This window comes from Primulina tabacum, chromosome 2, assembly GCF_025594145.1.
Source record: "Primulina tabacum isolate GXHZ01 chromosome 2, ASM2559414v2, whole genome shotgun sequence".
Taxonomy (NCBI): Eukaryota; Viridiplantae; Streptophyta; class Magnoliopsida; order Lamiales; family Gesneriaceae; genus Primulina; species Primulina tabacum.
In genome coordinates, this window is record NC_134551.1 from 46,384,279 (window position 1) to 46,403,758 (window position 19,480).

Genomic DNA, 19,480 nt, shown 5'->3' on the forward strand with positions numbered 1-19,480 from the left:
TTTGTTTTATTTTCAAACATCGAATTTGTCATTTTGAAAAATCTAATACCAATTATAGTAAAGTAGAGACTGAATTCAGACTTCAGTTGAACTACGTCAGCCCAATTGATATTTCCCGACAAATACATTCATTAAAGCTAACCCATTCTCGGTATCCATGTCCGAAAAGTTGAAACGGAAACGACTTTGGCTTCGGATGTATTTTCAGCCCACAGTTTAATCTCTCAAAGCTGTATAAATACGCATTTCAGATTCTAACGTAATTTATTTAATAACTTAACTAGGAAACCATGCCTACAAATGTGGTCTCCGGCTCCAAATTATGGGCCATGGGAATACTCATGATTTCAGCAATGTGGGCAAGCCATGCCGGTGCGGTCCCGTGCACCACCGCTGTCGCAACGCTGGGACCATGCATGGATTATCTCGTGGGCATGGCAATCAACGTGACGGTTCCGTGCTGCCAGGGAGCGGACTCGCTGAATCAGATGGTTAAGACGAAGCCGGAGTTGCAAAGCTTGTGCGAATGCCTTAAACAGGCGGCGGCTGCGATGGGGGTTTTACCTGACAGAGCGGCGGCCATTCCCGTTCTTTGCAAGATAACTGTTCCTTTTCCTATTAGCTACGATGTTGACTGCAGCAAGTACGTACCAAAAAGAGATCTGTCTCTGGCTCCTTAATTTTACACATGCATGCATGCATGCCTGTCACTAAGAAGAAGTTTTAAAATTTTATTTATTTATTTTAAAAATTCTATATTTCGTTTAGATTATATTAAATCGTTATTTGGATTATCGCTCCCTTCTTGCACATGATCATCGACACGTACACTACTTACTTTTGTATAGAAATTATTACAGTAAAATTTGAAAATGTTTTAAAAAAATTATTATGAAAGTCAAGAGTATTTTTAAATGTCGTAAGAAATTTTAAAAAACACAGAGAGAAGCAAATTCATGATGAATTGTTTAGGTATGTACCTGCTTATTTATATTGTTTTTGCCTTTCTTGTAGGGTCGAATCCGTGTATGGTCGCAACCAGAGGGAAACGCAAAGCATGCTGCGGCATTAACGAGGCCAAATTAAAGTAGAATAAAATCAGGAGGGGCTTGCATGCATGTAATGAAATTTCTTGGATACTCCAACAACATTCACTATATATGCATAACCATATAAATAAATGAAAAATAGACTTTACCTAAAATAAATTAAACCTATTTCAATAGGTGGTAATGATTTTATTCTGGGAAAAAAAAAAATTCACACCAATTTGTTGATGACGAGATTTTATCTCGATAAAATTTACGATAATGAGTAAACTTTAAAAAGTATTCGATGTTAAAAATCCAACAAGACTCGAACACAAGATACAACTCCAAATTTTCTTAAAATTTGTTAAAAATTTGCTTGAAAGTTCATCAACAATCTAGCAAACACAGAAAAATGTTCGGTCTATTATTGAAGAAAGATATAAAATTCATATGGACCGAAGAATGCACTGAGGGCCAATTGAAAAAGATTTTTAAAAATATTTCAAAAATATGTATTTATCAAGATGAAGATGATTTGATATTATACACAAATGTCAACGATCATTGGTGGGACATCGGTTCTTACAAAGCTCACACCAGAAGAAGAACAATTATGCAGATATTACAATGGACTATTATCAGATGCAGAGGTCATACGATAACACATCAACGAAAAGAAATTCTATGTAGTTAAAAAAGCTTTTGAAAAATGGTAATTATATTTTTATTTGCTAGAAATTTATCTTGAAAGTTGATAATACATATATTAAAGCTTTCTTGAAAAATAAAATTGAACTTAAACCATATAAGACTAGATTATTAAGATGACAATGTCAAAAATATATTTTTGATATTACTATTATTAAATATCAAGAAAATATTTTTGAATAATTTCTAATAAAATATGGACAACGCTAATGTTATTTTATCATGAAAATAGTAGGCATTTGAGAGAACAACTTGAAATGCTTCAAAATGAGTTCAACAAGCTTGCTCTAAATGCAAAGTTACACGTGAGCTACAATAAGTTGATAAGTGTATTGTCTCTGATTGTATTACATGTTTTTTTACATGCTTACACTCAGTTATGGTCTGTATTGAAAAAACTTATACTCCAGGCTATTGAGAAAATACTGCTTCTCAAAATGAGAATTTTCGAGTGCATGACTATATATATGGAGCAGGGGATTCAAGTACCGCTGACACAAGTGCTAAGCAGGGATCATCTTTATATGAGTCGACCCAAGAAAATATTGAGGCTCTAGATTCTTATATCGAATCATCAAGTCAATCCTTCACCTCGTGTATTAAAGAGGTAAATATCAACCTTAAACAACAAACAGACAACGAAAAATCTAAGGTTGATACTAATGAATTTATAGTTTCTCTATTTCAGAGATATCATCAGAAATGATAGAAATTAAAAACCAGAGCAAAAATCAACTCAGCTACAAGTTGAGTTGACACAGTTATAAAATATCCAAGGATATTAATGAAACCCAATGCACATCCTAAGGAGGTCAAGTTATAGTATGTATCTGAGGCTGTTGTCTCGATCTGTACTATGACACTTAGTTTTCTGGAGATATCCGCACTATAGAAATGGATCCATGAACATGAGCGAATAATGACTATTCGTCCACTACTTCTTTAGTTCATCACCAAAACCAACTGGAAAATGCTCACACGAGGCTTCTCATTTAACATGCTCAGGCTGCCAGACAAGTGTGGGCGTTTGTGGTCGGGTACCCACCCGCCCGACCCGACCCAATTGGTTATTACCCGATCGGGTCGATTATTTACTTCAAATTCATGTTCGGGTTTCTACCCGAACTTGATATACAACTGTCGGGTTGGTTTCGGGTAGTAATTCACTACCCGAAACAAAAAAACAGGTACCCGAAATACACTATATATATATATATATAATTTTTTATTTTTTAAATTAAGGAATAAAAAAACTAAATCCCTAATTCTAATATTCTACTGTCTTCACTCTTCTCTTCCCTCCCAACGTTTTTCTGCACCTCAGCCCTCAACCAGTCAGCCGTCTCTTCTCAAAAAGTGAGCATACATTTGATTAAGTCTTACATACACCTAAATTGTATAATGCAAAGATCTCTCCTAATTTGTATATCTGAATCCGTGTTATTGAGATTTGTTCAAGGTGGAATGATTTCTGGTACGTGGGAATCGTTTTAAATGTGATGCATTGCTTTAGGATTGTGAAAAATTGAAATTTTTTGTAGGGAGTTTTGTTTTCTCTTTGGGCTTGTTAGATTTTTGGGTCGTGTTATTAATAATAGAGAAACTAGTTTTTTAGTTTTGTCCCCTAGATTATCCTGGATTCGCCCCCCATTTTTGTCAGTTGAAATCTGTGGCTTGCCTGGTATGATGAAGGTGCATTGATGTTAATAGACTTTTCTGTGACTTGATATACTCAAGAGACTAAAGCTTGTTTGGCTTGATTCCAATATGCCTTTAAGTTTTTATTTTTCAGCAATTGGAGTGTAAATAAATGGATTTGTTCCTTCTTTAATGTGTGTGTATACAATCTACAACGTATTATATTTGTTTGCAAAAAATGTGTTTCACTGGACTGTCAATGTGCAATAGTTCATTCATTGTATCTGATTCTGATCCATGTTTCACTGGACTTGCTTTTGAATATGTGAATTACTTGTGAGTTAACAAATTAAATAATCATAATCTTGCTTTTTCTCAAATTTGAATGTATATTGGCTCATACAATTGAATAAGACATCAATGATGTGATTATTCAGCTTACCTTATTGAATATTTTGGACTTCAGAAATTTATTGTGTAAATGGAGAGTGTAATAGATCATCTAATGGAAAAATCTGATAATGGTGATGAGAACAAGAAAAATGATGCTGATGGTGTGGAAAATTTAGATCATGATGGTGATAAAGATGAAGTAAAACCCGAGTCTAAAAGAGATCTAGGAAAGATATGACCTCTAGATCACAATATTGGGAACACTTCGAAAAATTCTATTGTGAAAGTGACAAGGTGCAAAAAAATAGGTTCAAATATTGTTGCAGAGAGACTTAGACAGATCCAAAAATACATGGCCACATGGGACTCGACCTTTACAGAATCACTTTGCTTCTTGTAAAAAAAAACCTCATGAAGTTGCAACTAATCAAGCTCGGATTTTTTTTTCTACCATCAAAAGATGATCCGAAAGAAGCGCAAATTGGTACTTGAAAATTTGATCAGAACAAATTAAAAGATGCACTAACTTATTGGTTGATTGTCGATGAACTTCCTTTCAAAACAGTTGAGAACAAAGGTTTTAAACACTTCATGTCAATTGCATGTCCAATGTTTAGCATTCCATCTCGAAGGACAACAAGCAAGGATTTTTATAATTTGTACATGAACGAAAAAGTACAGTTGATGTCTTTTATAAAACAACATGGTCCAAGAATTTCTATAACTACTGACACATGAAATCAATACAAAAAGTGAATTATATGTGTCTAACTGCTCATTTCGTTGATGACGAATGGACTTTGCAAAAGAGAATTTTGAATTTTTGTCCGATTTCTGGACATAAGAGTGATGATTTGGGTAAAACAGTTGAAAAATATTTACTTGATTGGAGAATTGATAAAATATTTACCATCACAGTTGATAATGCCTCATCAATTGATGGTGCAATAACATATTTGCAAAAAATGGTTTGACAATTGAAAAACAAATATTTTAGGGGGGAAATATTTACATATGCAATGTATTGCACATATTGTCAACCTTATTATGCATGATGGTCTGAAAGGGAAAGACGAACATTTAGATATCTCTCGAATTAGAGGAGCAGTGAGGTATGTTCGAATCGCCAGCAAGGTGTAAAAGATTTTTGAATGTGTTGAGATCGAAAAGATAGATACAAAGAAATTGTTAAGCCTTGATGTACCTAAGAGATGGAACTCAACATATCTAATGTTAGAGTAAGCAATATCTTTGAAAAGAGCATTTTATTCATATGCCGATATAGATCTTACCTACGTGAATGATCTCTTGAAACCCCCGTATGATGGGATTCCATCGGAATATGATTGGGAAAGGGATAGTTTGTTGGTGAAGTTTCTTGGACACTTTTACAATCTCACTTTGGCAATTTCTGGACTCGTTATGTCACTTCGAACACCATATTTTGTGAAATAAGTGATGTTAACATGCTTATAAAACAGTGGTTAGTAAGCGATGATTTTGAATTAAGTGAAATGTCAAGAAAAATTAAAGATAAGTTTGACAAGTATTGAAGTTCGATTGAAAAAATGAACATGATGTTATATTATGCAGTGATTCTTGATCATCGTCACAAATTAGAGTTTGTTGAGTTTTCATTTGATACAATGTATGATGATATCACAAACAGCGCGACGATGAAGGAAAAAGTGAATAGTGCAATGCAAGAAATTTTTTTCGATTATAAAGTGACACATGGAACTCCAGGAAGTCTGGTGCGTTCATCATTTTCAAAAGATTATCAATCTAATAATTCAACGACTTCTCGAACATGCTTGAAAAATGAGTTTAGAAAATACAAACTTGGTGGGAAAAAAGAATATGTGAAGTCAGAAATTGAGAAATATCTAGGTGAGGATCCTGAGGATTATGATGAAAATTTTGACATCCTTCAGTGGTGGAAAGTCAATTCTCACATATTTCCTATTCTTTCTCGATTGGCACGTAATATCTTAGCTATTCATGTCTCCACTGTTGCTTCGGAAGCAGCATTTAGTACATGTGGTCGTGTTTTGGATGCGTTTAGAAGTTCATTGTCTCCTAGAATAGTTCAAGCTTTGGTATGTACCCAAGATTGGCTAAGGTTGGATTCTAAGCCTATATGAGTAGAGGAAGATTTGGCTGAAATCGAAATACTTGAGAAAGACATATTTTTTCTCTTTACGTTTCTATATTTATTCTTAATGGTTATGTTTTATTCTCTAATGACTAATCTCTTTGCTTTTTTTTTTTGCATAGAATTAACGAACTCAGGGAACGATTAAACCATAATTGATATATAATTATGAAAAACATCAATAATCGATTTTTGTAAGTTTTTAAAGTTTAAATTCATTATATTTGATGACTGTAAATTTTTAAAATTTAAATTCTTTATATTTATCTACTTTAATAATGATTATCTTAGAAAACTAATAGAATTATAACATTTCAGGTACTTTGATTTGATTGGACAAATGATGCTTTAGCTTGGAAGTTTGGAAGATGATTTACCTTTTTTTTAATATATTGTTGATGATTTGAAGAAGTTGATGTTTTACTTTCGAAGATGATTGGATTGATTACTATGGCATGGATTTTGTCTATGGTGAATTCAAGTGGTTTTGTCTTTGATTGGAATGTGTTTTAAATCAATCCACCACTCTCGTGGATTTAAACCCACCAAGTTCACTGCATGAATGACAACACATAGGTTCATATTAAAAACCTCTTGAGACATGGCCTAAAATCATATTAATCTCTCTATTTTCTTTAGTTTCTTGCATTCAGACTCTCTGTAACCCAGACCGCCACAACTGAAGCATTTCCTTGGAAATTATTTCTTGAATACACATTTTTCTTGAGTCCCAACTTGGCACCGACACCATCTCAACCAGTTAATTTCTTGACTTTGAAGCACTGTCCATGCTCGACGATGTTGGTTTTAGTCATAGAAGGATTGAAAATATTTCTCCCAAATACCTTGTTGTTTTCTTCAATACGAAACCTAACAAAAGTTTCACTCAATATCATATGCCCTCCGCGTGAATATCATGTAAGATCACTTGGAGTTTTTGAACATGTCTTATCATTATTTTGGAGTTCAGCATTTTATAGTCCAAGAATCTTCCAACATAAATTTCTTGGTCCCGACATTCAAGTATTTATATTTTTATATTATATTTACTATATATTATATTATATGAAATAAGTTGAGAAAATTAAATATATATTTTTTAATGTAAATAAATTATCATATGAAATAATTATATAATCAAAGTTACATAAATTACAATTTATCACATAATTACAAAATCAAAGTTACGTCAGTGTTTTAAAAGGAGACGTCTAAGACTGCGTAGGTCGTTACCCATCGTCTCGATCTTTAGAAAATCGATGGCTCTAGGTGGTGTTGGGAAAATCGATCACCTAGCCGGTTAGATTTTTTTTAAAAAAATTAAATTTAAAAATATTAATAATTCTTTTAAACAAAATTAGTTGAACAAATTTATGCATATTTTGTTAAAATATATATACATAAAAAATTTATGCATATTTTGACTAATTTTTTATATTATAAAATATTTATATATTTTTATAATTAATTAATATATTTTAAAAAACCGCCTATGTACCGTTTAGGCGGGTGATTAGGTACCTACATAGTGGGTGGTCGCCTGTCTACCGCCTAATACTTTTTAGAACTTTGATATTAATAAAGAAATGTATTTTTACTAAATCATTTGTTGTATTTGCGGGTTTTGTTAATCTTATTTTTTTTATAAACTTATCTAAATTAGTTATTTTCGCAGACTAAATCAAGTTCTAATTAATTGTTATTTTAAGTGTAAGATTTTCGTATATTGATTTTCTAATAAATTTATAAATAAAATAACAGAGAATATTTTAAGAATATTATTTCAAATGGTTTGGAGATCATTTGATATTTTGAAATTTGTATAAAGGGATTCATTTTATATGTTTACTAATTCGAGTAGAGCAACATCTAATTTTTTTTTATTTCAGAGGGGAGTCGGAACAAAAATTATCTGCTTGAAAGATCGATTGAAATACAATATTTAGATTATATATAATATATAATTTTGGTTAAACAACCTACAACTAACTATAATTTTAATAAAATGACAAATGTTCGATCATACCATTCTTGTCAAGCTCACATCGAGACATCGTCTTGGTCAGTATCCAGTAATATTGAAAAATGATTGAAACCCATTCAAAAATCGAATTACTACCTTAATTTTTAAATCAATTTAGTTCAATAAAATGTGTTCTCTCGTCAAGGAAGGATCATCTTTTTCACTATAAATTCAAGTCGAATTGTCATCTATAGATCGGTTCTAAGCATTTTTGTAAGTCAGAGGTTTTTAATTAAAATCTACTGCATGGTTTCAGATAATTACGTGGCTTTTTTAAGAAACAAATAAATAAATAAGTGAAAACCAATAAGTAATTAATTTTCAAACATAAAATTAAGCAACACGATTGAATAGTAAATACCAAACTTATTAAATTTTATATAAAAAAACAATAACATAAACAAATTTTTGTAAAGGTCAATCAGTGGCTAAGAAAATACAGTAGATGAATATGTTTTGTATCTATCACTAATAAAAATATATATTTAAAAATTATTCGGTGTGTGTATATATATAATAAGGTAAAAACTTATGTGAGACGGTCTCACGTGTCGTATTTTGTGAGACAGATCTCTTATTTGGGTCATCCATGAAAAAGTATTACCTTTTTTTGCTAAAAGTATTACTTTTTATTGTGAATATCGGTAGGGTTGACCCGTCTCATAAATAAAGATTTGTGTGAACATTTCACAAAAGACCTGTTCAATAAATAATTAGATACAACGATGTGATTCGATTGGTTAGACGATGGAAATCGTATGTTATTTTCTGAAGTAGTAACGTGATATCGAAAATTTGTTACTGTATTTTGGGCCCAAACAAAATAGCCCAAACTATTTGGGCCCAATCACCAAGAACAGATACAACTCGCACGTGGGGCATAGATTCCATTTTCAAGTTAGGGTTTCAAACTCCAGCTCTGTTACCTGGCTAGACCTCATCTTTTTCACACACCAGACTCTGAATTCATTCAATCTAATTTTCTACTGGATTTCGACATTCAAATCCGAAAAGCAATCAATCGGTTCAATAAAGGCGTGAGATTTGTACGTGTCAGTGTTCTTTTCTTTCCCTCGTTTACTTTTTTCTTGTTATGTTATCTATTATTTTTAGAAAAGGGTGTTGATCGATATTCAAAAGCATCGACGATAAAGCTTATTTATCGAAAATTTGAATATTTACACGGTAAAGTTCGAGTCTTGGAAGGATTTAAAATAAGTCTATGGGGAAGTCTAGGCATAGTAAAAAGAAGATCGCTGGAAACCAAGCCCAGAGCCAATACCAGGTTTCTGGAGGGGATAACTCTTCCCCTGCTCCCGTTGCTAATGGTGGTGTTAATTTAGATTCATCAGCTTACTTAAAAAGAGCCCATGAGCTAAAGGAAGAGGGCAATAGGAGGTTTCAGGCTAAAGACTATTTAGGTGCCCTTCAACAATATGAAAATGCCCTTGAACTTACCCCTAAAACAAGTCCTGATCGAGCAGTCTTTCACAGCAACCGAGCCGCGTGTATGATGCAAATGAAACCTATTGACTATGATGCTGTGATATCAGAGTGTACTTTGGCTCTTCAGGTACAGCCTCGGTATGTCCGAGCTCTTTTAAGGAGAGCTCGCGCATTTGAAGCGATAGGGAAGTATGAAATGGCCATGCTGGATGTGCGTGAACTGTTAGTTGTGGACACGAATAATCATGATGCTTTGGAGATTGCTGAAAGATTGAGGATAGTGTCCGGACCTCGCACAGAAGCCCAGCAGGACCTCAAAAGCCGCCCATCGCCAGCTGCCTTGGGTGCCTCTGCGGTTCGTGGGGCCCCAGTTTCTGGCCTTGGTCCTTGTTTGCCAGCTAGACCTTTATTCAAGAAGCCCTCTCATTCAGCTGCAGTATCAGCTCTACCATATGATAATAAGTCGGAAAAGCTTTATCCTATCCCGTCAATTGAAAATGAGGGAGATACCAAAATCCAGTTTCCAAAAGTTGTCTTGAAGCCATCAAATGGTTCTTCAAGATCCAATATTGATGGTAGTAAGGATAACCAGAAGGAACAGTTGCTTTGTCAACCAAATTCGCTTCCACTTTTTGAGCAATCTGCACACTCTACAAGCCGATGGAGACCGTTGAAACTTGTCTATGATCATGACATAAGACTTGCACAAATGCCAGTGAATTGCAGTTTTAAAGAATTGAGAAATGTTGTTAGCAATCGTTTCCCTATGTCAAAAGCCGTCCTGGTAAAATACAAGGACAATGATGGTGACTTAGTAACTATAACATGTACCTCCGAACTTAAAATGGCTGAGTCATGTGTCGATGACCTTAGTCTGAAAGAGATTGATGCTGATAAAGGAGAATCTGTTGGTCTGTTGAGGTTGCATATTGTTGAAGTGAGTCCTGAGCAAGAGCCACCTCTACTAGAAGAAGATGAAGAGAAGCCTCTTGAGAAGGAGGGGGATAAGGTAGATGATGATATGTCACAAATCTCACTGGCTGATCCTGCGGGAAAATTTATGGATGCTGAGATTGATAAACAAGAAAAATTTTCTCAAAAAGAAAAATCCGGAGGACTAGAAGACCACGATTATAAGGAGATGGAGATAGATGATTGGTTATTTGAGTTTGCGCAGCTCTTTCGGACCCATGTCGGGATTGACCCTGATGCTCATGTTGATCTGCATGAGCTTGGTATGGAACAATGTTCTGAAGCACTTGAGGAAACTGTGACTAGCGAAGAGGCTCAAAGTCTTTTTGACAAGGCAGCTGTGAAGTTTCAGGAGGTGGCTGCTCTTGCCTTCTTTAACTGGGGAAATGTTCATATGTGTGCAGCAAGGAAAAAAATGCCAATAGATGATTCATCTGGTAAAGAGATAATGGCCACACAGCTTCAAACTGCGTATGATTGGGTAAGAGAGAAATATTCTCTTGCCAGAGAGAAATACGAGGAGGCTCTATTGATCAAACCAGATTTTTACGAAGGATTGTTGGCTCTGGGGCAGCAGCAATTTGAAATGGCCAAACTTCATTGGTCGTTTGTACTAGCAAAGAAAGATGACCTGACCAAGTGGGATCCGACTGAAACTATTAGCCTTTTTGATAGTGCAGAAGAAAAAATGAAGGCAGCAACTGAGATGTGGGAGAAGCTGGAGGAACAGAGAGCTAAAGAATCCAAAGATCCTACTGTGAGCAAGAAGGATGAACTTTTGAAAAGAAAGAAGAAACAGGGTAGTGCTGCAGAAGGCGATACCTCAGGCATAGGGGGTCGAGAGGAAATTTCTCCTGAAGATGCAGCAGAGCAAGCTTCAGTGATGCGATCTCAGATTCATCTATTCTGGGGTAACATGCTTTTTGAGAGGTCTCAAATAGAATGTAAATTGGGCTTGTCTGGTTGGGCAAAAAATCTTGATGTTGCAGTGGAGAGGTTCAAACTTGCCGGAGCCTCTGAAGCTGACATTTCCACCGTAGTGAAAAATCACTATTCTAAAGAAGCTGCTGCAGAAGTGCCTGATTCTTCAGCAATTAACAGCATTCCGTAACTATCATCTTGTTTTGTGTTGGGGGAAAGAGTTATGTACCCAAATTTTGGGTCTAATCAGAAGTTTTTCTGTCACGTCCTTGTGTCGTCTTGGCCTGCAACATGACTCCTGAAATTTTTAAATGGTTTTACCATTTATTTTTGACTTGGTTCATTTTATCCGTGAAACTGAAAATGTTTCATCTTGATTTAGGAGTGTAATAAACTGGCAATATTATTTCATGTTCTTTTGTATGTTTTTGCGCGTGTAACAACAAAATGGCTTAATGTCTTGGTCCAACTTATGCATTTTAATTTCTGGTTATCTGAAAAATTACATTTTTGGCTGTATGTATAGCTTGGTAGATAGGAAATGCTTTGCTGAATCACTGCTGACCTGGGAGTTCAGATTACATTTTGATGTTGAGTACGACACAAGTGATGAAGTCAATCTCGAAAAGTTTATTTACATGAAAAAGGATTAAAAGAAGAAATTCCAGAATTCCAGAAATAATTAGATTATCATGTTCATGTGGAACGGGTTATTGTTGAAACAATTGCTGGTGCTACTCGGAATTTATCAACGCATTCAGTTGCTCAATCATTCGAATTCTTGTAACCTCAGCGAAGTCAGCTCACTTTAAAATTGATACCAACTCCAGGTCTTTTTTGTGATCATGTGCTTGTCCATTGAGTTTGAAGATCATTTGTACTGTTCTGGTGTTGTTCTCCAGTTTGATTGATTCTGTATCGTATTCTGTACACTTCTCTGCTTCGGATTTTTATGAGACTCGATATTCACAAATTAAATACAAACCACATTTCTGGTGTCAGCTATGCATTATGAAGCTAAGTTACCCCAGTGGAAACGGTGCATGAACAGCTAACATTCTTATGCTGTGCTCTCAAACTCTCTGAGATTTATTTGTCTCTGAATAACATCCGTAAACCAGCAATATACATGTCTGAATCATGATTTACACTGCATTAATCGATTGAGTGATTTTTTTTGTTAGTACCGATCTAGCTTTTATTTCCCCCCTTATCATTTACATATGCTTGGTAGCATGAAATGGTTGCAGAAACATTTGTACTTCTTTAGTTTCACAGCATGAACAGATTAACTTAATTTGTAGCGCCTTTCTGTTCTCATTATACATGGTGTTTTCTGGGATGATACGCTAGTTTGTTGGATTTAACTCTACATTATAAACGTCTTGGTCTCTAAAAAATGCAGTGGTGTGACCCAAATAGTTAGGACGAGCAGCTCAGTACATTTTTGGAACTTACTTTTGTATGAAAACCATTCCAAATGCCCTGCAATGCAAGAAACTATTTGTGGTATCTATGTTTTCTAATTTTACTACTGGGAAGGCTAAAATCTTTTAGACACGCACTTTTAAAAGTCGGAAGTTTGTGGGAAAAATTGTGGTATTACACATCAAGTCCAAGTGATTGAAATGTAAAAGTTTGTTCCTTCTCTTTTTTGTTTGTTTTTTCCCATCATTTTTCTCTTTATTTGCTTTCACCAAAGACTGCTTTTTGAGTAGAAACGAAACACACTCTAAAAGATTCGCTTTTTTTCTTTTACTTGAAAACTTCAAGCATTATTGGAACACCTCAATAAGTTTTAAAAGAAAAAGAGATAGATCTCTCATCAAAATAGAAACTTGGAGTCCATTGACATATAAATAAATTCTCTTTAAACCCGTCATCATAATAAATTATACTATCCAACACAAGCCAACCAAACCCTTTAAACTATGAAATATAACATAATAAACACCCTCAATTGTTTTTAAGTTTCCATTTACATTTAGTGGTACTTAAGCAGTTGCAATTGGATCCAATTTAGCTATGTTCTCCATGTTCTTGAAGGCTTCAAATCTTGGCTCCTTTGCCTCGAACTTGACTCCTACATATAGCTTCATGTAATCCTCGAAAACGAATTTCGGGTACAGATATTTGCTCTCTTCCTTCTCAACCAATGCTGGTGCCGGATAGATCACAGCGTCACTTCCTGGATTGTAGAATGATGCAATTGACATTCTAGTTCCATCTGTCTGTACGATCACCCGATGCAGCACGCTCTTGTATTTTCCATTTGTTATCACCTTCATAAAAATGGAAGAAAAACTTAAGCAGGATTCACTACTATCCGTAGAAATGGGGATGGACCTAGCGCGATTGCCCCACCCCTCGACCGAAAAATCTTTTTGATTGTGCATATATAATTATTTTAAAATTTCGTGTTTCATTCCTGCACGACTGATGTTCACGTTTCACTATCTCGCCCTCAATTCCTTAGTTAGACCCAAAGGCTGAGCCAAGATCCAATTGTTCTGGATAATGGAGACGAAATAATCCCAGAGGAAGAAGATTGTAAGCTACATGGATTTTGGGGTATGACTTGCCAGTTGGGAAAAATTAGACTTGAAAATCTATAAGAATTTCATTTGGGTTTGCCTCTATCTCACCTTGACTCAAAAACTAATGGCTCCTGGAATATAAAGTATTACCTCAAGCTGGTCACCAATGTTGATGACAATGGAATGGCGCATCGGAGGAACGTCAACCCATTCTTCGCCTTTGAGTAGCTGCAGCCCGCTGACCTTATCATCTTGGAAGAGAAGAATTATGCCACCGGCATCGGTGTGGGCTCGGAGTCCCTTGATCAGGTCCGGCTTGGGGCATGGGGGGTAGTTGCTGACCTTTGTGCCAAAGGTTGGGCCTTTGGATCCATAGAATGCCTTTTTCAGATAACCCTTCTCAAGCCCAAGATTTTCGCACAGCAAATCAAGAAGCTGCTCAGCCAGCTTCTCCAATTGAGATGCAAATTCCTTCATAACTTTCCTGTCATCGGCAGTGAAAATATTCAGTATAAAACGTGTACTATGCTCAGTTAAAGGAGCTGGGGCGACGTCCCTGGTGGCCTACCAAGATAATGAAAATAGCCATGTTTTTCGTATTATTGGCAAGTTCTGCGCGAGTTCAACAGGGAGCGAGGTGGGTGTCACCTTTTTAATTACGGAAAAAAAAAAACATGCAGTTTTTCTAAACATGAAGTCGCCCCGTGACCAGAATCCTTGTGTGTATCAAGTGTTGGGATAAAAACCTGTACTCATCTTCAAGATCAGGGATTTCCGAGATGTTTGATTCAGGAAGATGGCGCAAGAAGAAAGTGCTTTCCCAGTCTAAATCAGAGATTTCAGACTGAACAGAGTCCAGCCCTTTACTCGCCACCATTTCCTTAAATCTTTGTTCCATAGTTCTCTTGTAGTGCTCCTTTGTCAGCCTCTCCACCGTGTCCAAAAACTCAGGAGCTATCCCATGATTCACCAGCTGCAAAGAGCAACATCGCCGAAGACCCAGAAAACTCATTCGAAACATGTGTATCATGATAAAATATTACATACAGAAGAGACAACTGAAGCAGTACCTCAAAGAAACCCCAGTTTTCACAGGCATCTTTTATGATCTCCATCGTAGCAGGCCTCTCTTCTCCATTGAGATTCTCCATGTTAACCACAGGGAAAGTTGCCATTTTCACTGATCTTCTCTCTTTGTAAGTGTGTATATATGATATATCCCGATGTGTGGAGGGGAAGGCTCTTGGGGGGTCAATTTATAGAGGAGCAAGGGGTGCATATATCTTTAGCGCATCTAATTAAAGTCATTGGATTAGTTAATAATTATTTGAATTCTTCATGTCAAAATTAATTATATGATAATCCAAAATGTTTTTACAAAGGAAAACATGGAGATAATTCAAATGGCATATATCCAAATCTCGCTAGCTAGGAAAGCAAGAACAAGACTCGTGGAGGATGTCTGTGAATCACATCTACATGGACCCCTACCGACTTTGGATCAATTCTTTAAATAAATATACGAACAAATAATATTTCTTCTTCAATAATTTATTTTTTCATCCTCTTTTGTTCATCATTCAACGTAATTTTTGATCGCACACAATTTTAGATCACCTTAACTTTTGTCAAATTGCCAATGATATCACATTTGAATTCTCACAATTTGCTGGTTTATAATAATTAAGATCGCTTCGATCACTTGTAAAAATTTAAAATCTCAAGTCATAAATGGTGGCCAAGGAGAGCTACGTTGAGGCGGCCACTGTGTTGTCCATGCACGAGTTATTATTTTTAATCCAATGCCTCAAAAAATAGTCACACGTATTTATACATATATATATATATATATATATATATATATATATATATAAGACGGGTCGACCCGACTCATATTTGAAGTCAAAAGTAATATTTTTAGCATAAAAAATGATACATTTTAATGGGTCGGATCAGATAGGAATAAAAATTTCCGTACAAAAGTAAAGACCGGCGTCTAGTTTTTTAAAATATTTAGTTTAATTTCTATTTGCGTTAGTAAATTAAGATGTGTTCAAATTAATTAGGTAATGCGACGCGATAAGTGAATTTTGACAGTTTTTTAAAATCTAAACATCGATTAAATATTTTAGAGGACATCTTTCAACGTGCTTCAATTTTTTTATATATCTTAATCATAATATTTAATATGAAATCTATATTGGTAAACTGAAATTTTAAAAAATTAATATATATAAATTACTTTTAAAGTATGCACGATGTGCATTACGCATATAGTAGACATACACCCACACACGTTTTAATATATATAATGATACTCACTGAAAATTTAGGGTTCGATTCCAGCAGATAAAGCTAGTCCAGACGCAAGCTTCGAATTTGCCATGAGCCTGAAATCACGAAGAAAACTGTTAGAAGGAGGCCGGGATGGACGTAACCCATCCGACGCTCAAGTCAGATACTGAAGATATAAGTGGAGAGCAACTAAGGGTGCTGCTGAAAAAATAATATAGTGAATATATGAATAAAAAACTCAAACATGATATTATAAGAGAATATCTAGGCCTGTGATAGGGCCTTCTACTTTGGTTGGGGATGAGCCAGGAGTCCAAAATATGGTTTGGTCATGATTTTAAAGGGCCTATCCATGGGGTATCATATAAGAATCCCCAAAATAGACCCCCAAACTACCATTAACCAAAAAATCAACAAATCTTTATTCTCTAGCATTTTAGCATATACACAACGGGCATGAACTCAAGTAGAACCTTGAACATGTACTTAGAAAGGCATAAAAATAGGAAGACAGATTGAAGACATGAGTACCATAAGGTTGCACACTTGCACTTGGATAGAAGAACTTGATCTGGATGAAGGGGTTTGATCCATCATAATTATCATTACATATACACAGATAAATGACGGGGTGGATTTGAAATTCACCGAACATAAATTTTTCCAAACAGCCAAATGATTTTGAAATTCAAATATTCAAATCCCTCTATCATACCGCATCCTTATAAGGTCATAAATTTTCATCCAACACAACGTTTTTTTGTTCGGCATCTCGAAATTTACGTCGGATCATTCACATTACCATGTACCTGGCCGGGAAAATGTTACGTATAGCGTGCACGATCGCACCATGCACATCATTGTGCATCAAGTTGTGCTCAAAATTTCAAACCATCCAAGTTAATAGGGAGATGACATTATGCATATCTCGAGCACGAGCGAGGCGCCTCTCGTGCCCTCATGATCAACTCTGCATGCCAGACGTTGTCTTGCGAGTCATTTTGTACTAGACTGTGCAACACACTATCTTAAATTTTGAAAGCAGGGGCGTTGCCGGTATTCAAAATAGGGATGAATGTATATTAAAAATTTAAATATTCTTTAATGTGTTTTTTTTAAAAAAATATTTTGTATAATATTAACAAGATAAATTTAAAAAATCAGTAACAATTTTATTTGGAAAAAATATTTTTAAGATTTAAGATATCTAGATACATGATAAATATCGTATATAATAATGAACTTTTTAAATAAATTCATAGAAGAGTAAGTCAAAACAATTAAAGTATATATGGCATTATTCATTCAAATAATATAACTATACAATTTTTTACTTTAATAACTATCGTTTAATTTGCTTATTATTTAACATTTATATTTTTATTTTATTCAAGATATTTATGTAAACATATACTTATAACTGGAATTATCATAGCTAGCATTCTGTCGCATTAAATATCCTTAAATTGCATATCCCACCCCAAATACCCCATTCGGGTTGTACAAAAGCTAGCTCCATCACTAGCATTTATGATTTTTATAAATATATATATATATATTATTTGAAGTTAAATTTATTTTAAAAAAAACATGCATGCCTTGGCTTTGAGAGCATATATATATATATATATATATATATTTTGATTCAGTAATTTTTAAAAATATAATTTTCTCCAACATTAAACATTACCCTTGAAGGGTCAAATATTTCTAAACAAAAATTACAAACGATTTATGTTTTGTAATGTACGTGTAAAATCATAGACATGGTCATGAATTTATGTCCTTGATCGAGATGACACATTAATTATGGAGCCAGTTTTGGGAGTAAAAATGTGTAGGATCGAGTGCTTTGCCAAAATCTATAGTTGTTGGTAATAGTATAATTTAAATCTTTTAAATTGTATAGCATTACAAACTCATTTTTCGATTGTTCTAATCAACAAAATCAATTATTGCACCCCCAAAAATATTTATCTCGATAATTTTATTTCTTACGATCAATGAAAATTGAACCTATGAATTTGGCTTTGATACCAATTGTAAGATCGAGCGTTTGTCGTTTCACTAAAAATTATAGTTTGTGATAACGGTACAACTCAAATCTTTTAAAATATATGTCACAACCATCACGTTTCGATTGCTCTATTTATCAGAGATAATTATTACACCAAATGGCAGTTAATAATTAACTCTTCTAAAACTACACACACATTATATATATGTAATTAATTTATTTTAAAAGTAAAAATTACATTGTTGTTGAGATCGAATAAGAGTTTTAGAAGGGAAAAATAAAATCTTTTAAAGTTTTCGAAACTTTGAGAAGTTATTAATAATTTTAGGTTGTTATGAAATATTCTTGAATGACTAATTTTGTTGAACTACTGAAAAGTGAATAGATGTGAAAATGGTCCGACTTGACGAGTTATAACCAATATAATGCAATTGACAGTTAACAAAAAACGGGTTGAAATAATATGTAAGAATGTAAAGTGCGTAATAAAATGAGACACATATTAATAAATGTTCAGAGATTAAAAACTCTTACGTCACCCTTCTTCTACTTAGAAAATATTCACTAAATGACTTTGATTTTACAACGTATTGTAACAATCCGCTTCAGTTAGAACTTATCATTGCCTAAACTGGAACACTTAATGATCACCTTACAAGATCTCGATGTTTAAGAACTCTCGATTCACCAAAAAAACAACACAAAATAACCCAACAGTCCGCTTGATGGTTTGAGTTGGTAATGTAGCACATAATGATCCTTGAAAATCTGATATAGTCTGATAGGGGTATGCTTTGACATTTTATTTCATTGACTTGTTAAGGAAGCTAGTTTTTCGTAGTTTCACTAGTACTGATTTTGTTAACTAATTACAATTTTCTAATGAATATTTTGCTCTGATGCAGCACACAAGCTTTTATATGTATGCATTATTTATTTTGTCTTATTTTATTCATTAAGTTTATTTGTGTATTTAATTAATATATTATGCTTCATTTTGTCAATATATGTTATAACAAACTTATTCTGATAATAACGTCAATTGCACAATAATTGGAGGGCTCTTTAATTTGGAGTAAGAGACCCCACGAATACTTTAATCCGACAAACTGAATCCATTCCGCATTAACCTTCATACTTCCACCACTTCCATTCTGAAACTTACCATCATATGTACAGTAAAAATTTTAATTTTTTTTTAAATAAAAAATATAATATTTTCAAGAAAATAAAAAATATGCGGAGCAAGTGGCGGAGACGTGCGATTGCACGGAACACCAAAAAATATTAAGTGGGTCATTCTCATTTGATTCGCGCACGCTTTCTTGTTCTGTTTTGCTTCTG

The 19,480-nt window shown here is 34.3% G+C and overlaps 3 protein-coding genes across 3 annotated transcripts; 2 read left to right on the plus strand and 1 right to left on the minus strand.

Moving 5' to 3' along the window:
* The first annotated feature begins 242 nt into the window (after nucleotides 1-242).
* On the plus strand, nucleotides 243-1,173 carry LOC142537951 (non-specific lipid-transfer protein 1-like). Its single transcript, XM_075643405.1, has 2 exons — nucleotides 243-643; nucleotides 1,015-1,173. The coding sequence occupies exons 1-2, from the start codon at nucleotides 291-293 to the stop codon at nucleotides 1,070-1,072; spliced, it is 411 nt and encodes a 136-aa protein (XP_075499520.1). The 5' UTR covers nucleotides 243-290; the 3' UTR covers nucleotides 1,073-1,173.
* Nucleotides 1,174-8,856: 7,683 nt separating this feature from the next.
* LOC142532797 (protein CLMP1-like) lies at nucleotides 8,857-11,698 on the plus strand. Its single transcript, XM_075639261.1, has one exon. The coding sequence runs from the start codon at nucleotides 9,171-9,173 to the stop codon at nucleotides 11,475-11,477; it is 2,307 nt and encodes a 768-aa protein (XP_075495376.1). The 5' UTR covers nucleotides 8,857-9,170; the 3' UTR covers nucleotides 11,478-11,698.
* A 1,437-nt stretch (nucleotides 11,699-13,135) lies between these two features.
* LOC142532801 (1-aminocyclopropane-1-carboxylate oxidase 3-like) lies at nucleotides 13,136-15,110 on the minus strand. Its single transcript, XM_075639276.1, has 4 exons — nucleotides 14,895-15,110; nucleotides 14,571-14,797; nucleotides 13,975-14,308; nucleotides 13,136-13,569 (listed from the first exon to the last, which is right to left on the minus strand). Exons 1-4 carry the CDS (start codon nucleotides 14,997-14,999, stop codon nucleotides 13,282-13,284), a joined length of 954 nt encoding a protein of 317 aa, XP_075495391.1. The 5' UTR covers nucleotides 15,000-15,110; the 3' UTR covers nucleotides 13,136-13,281.
* Between the last annotated feature and the right edge of the window lie 4,370 nt (nucleotides 15,111-19,480).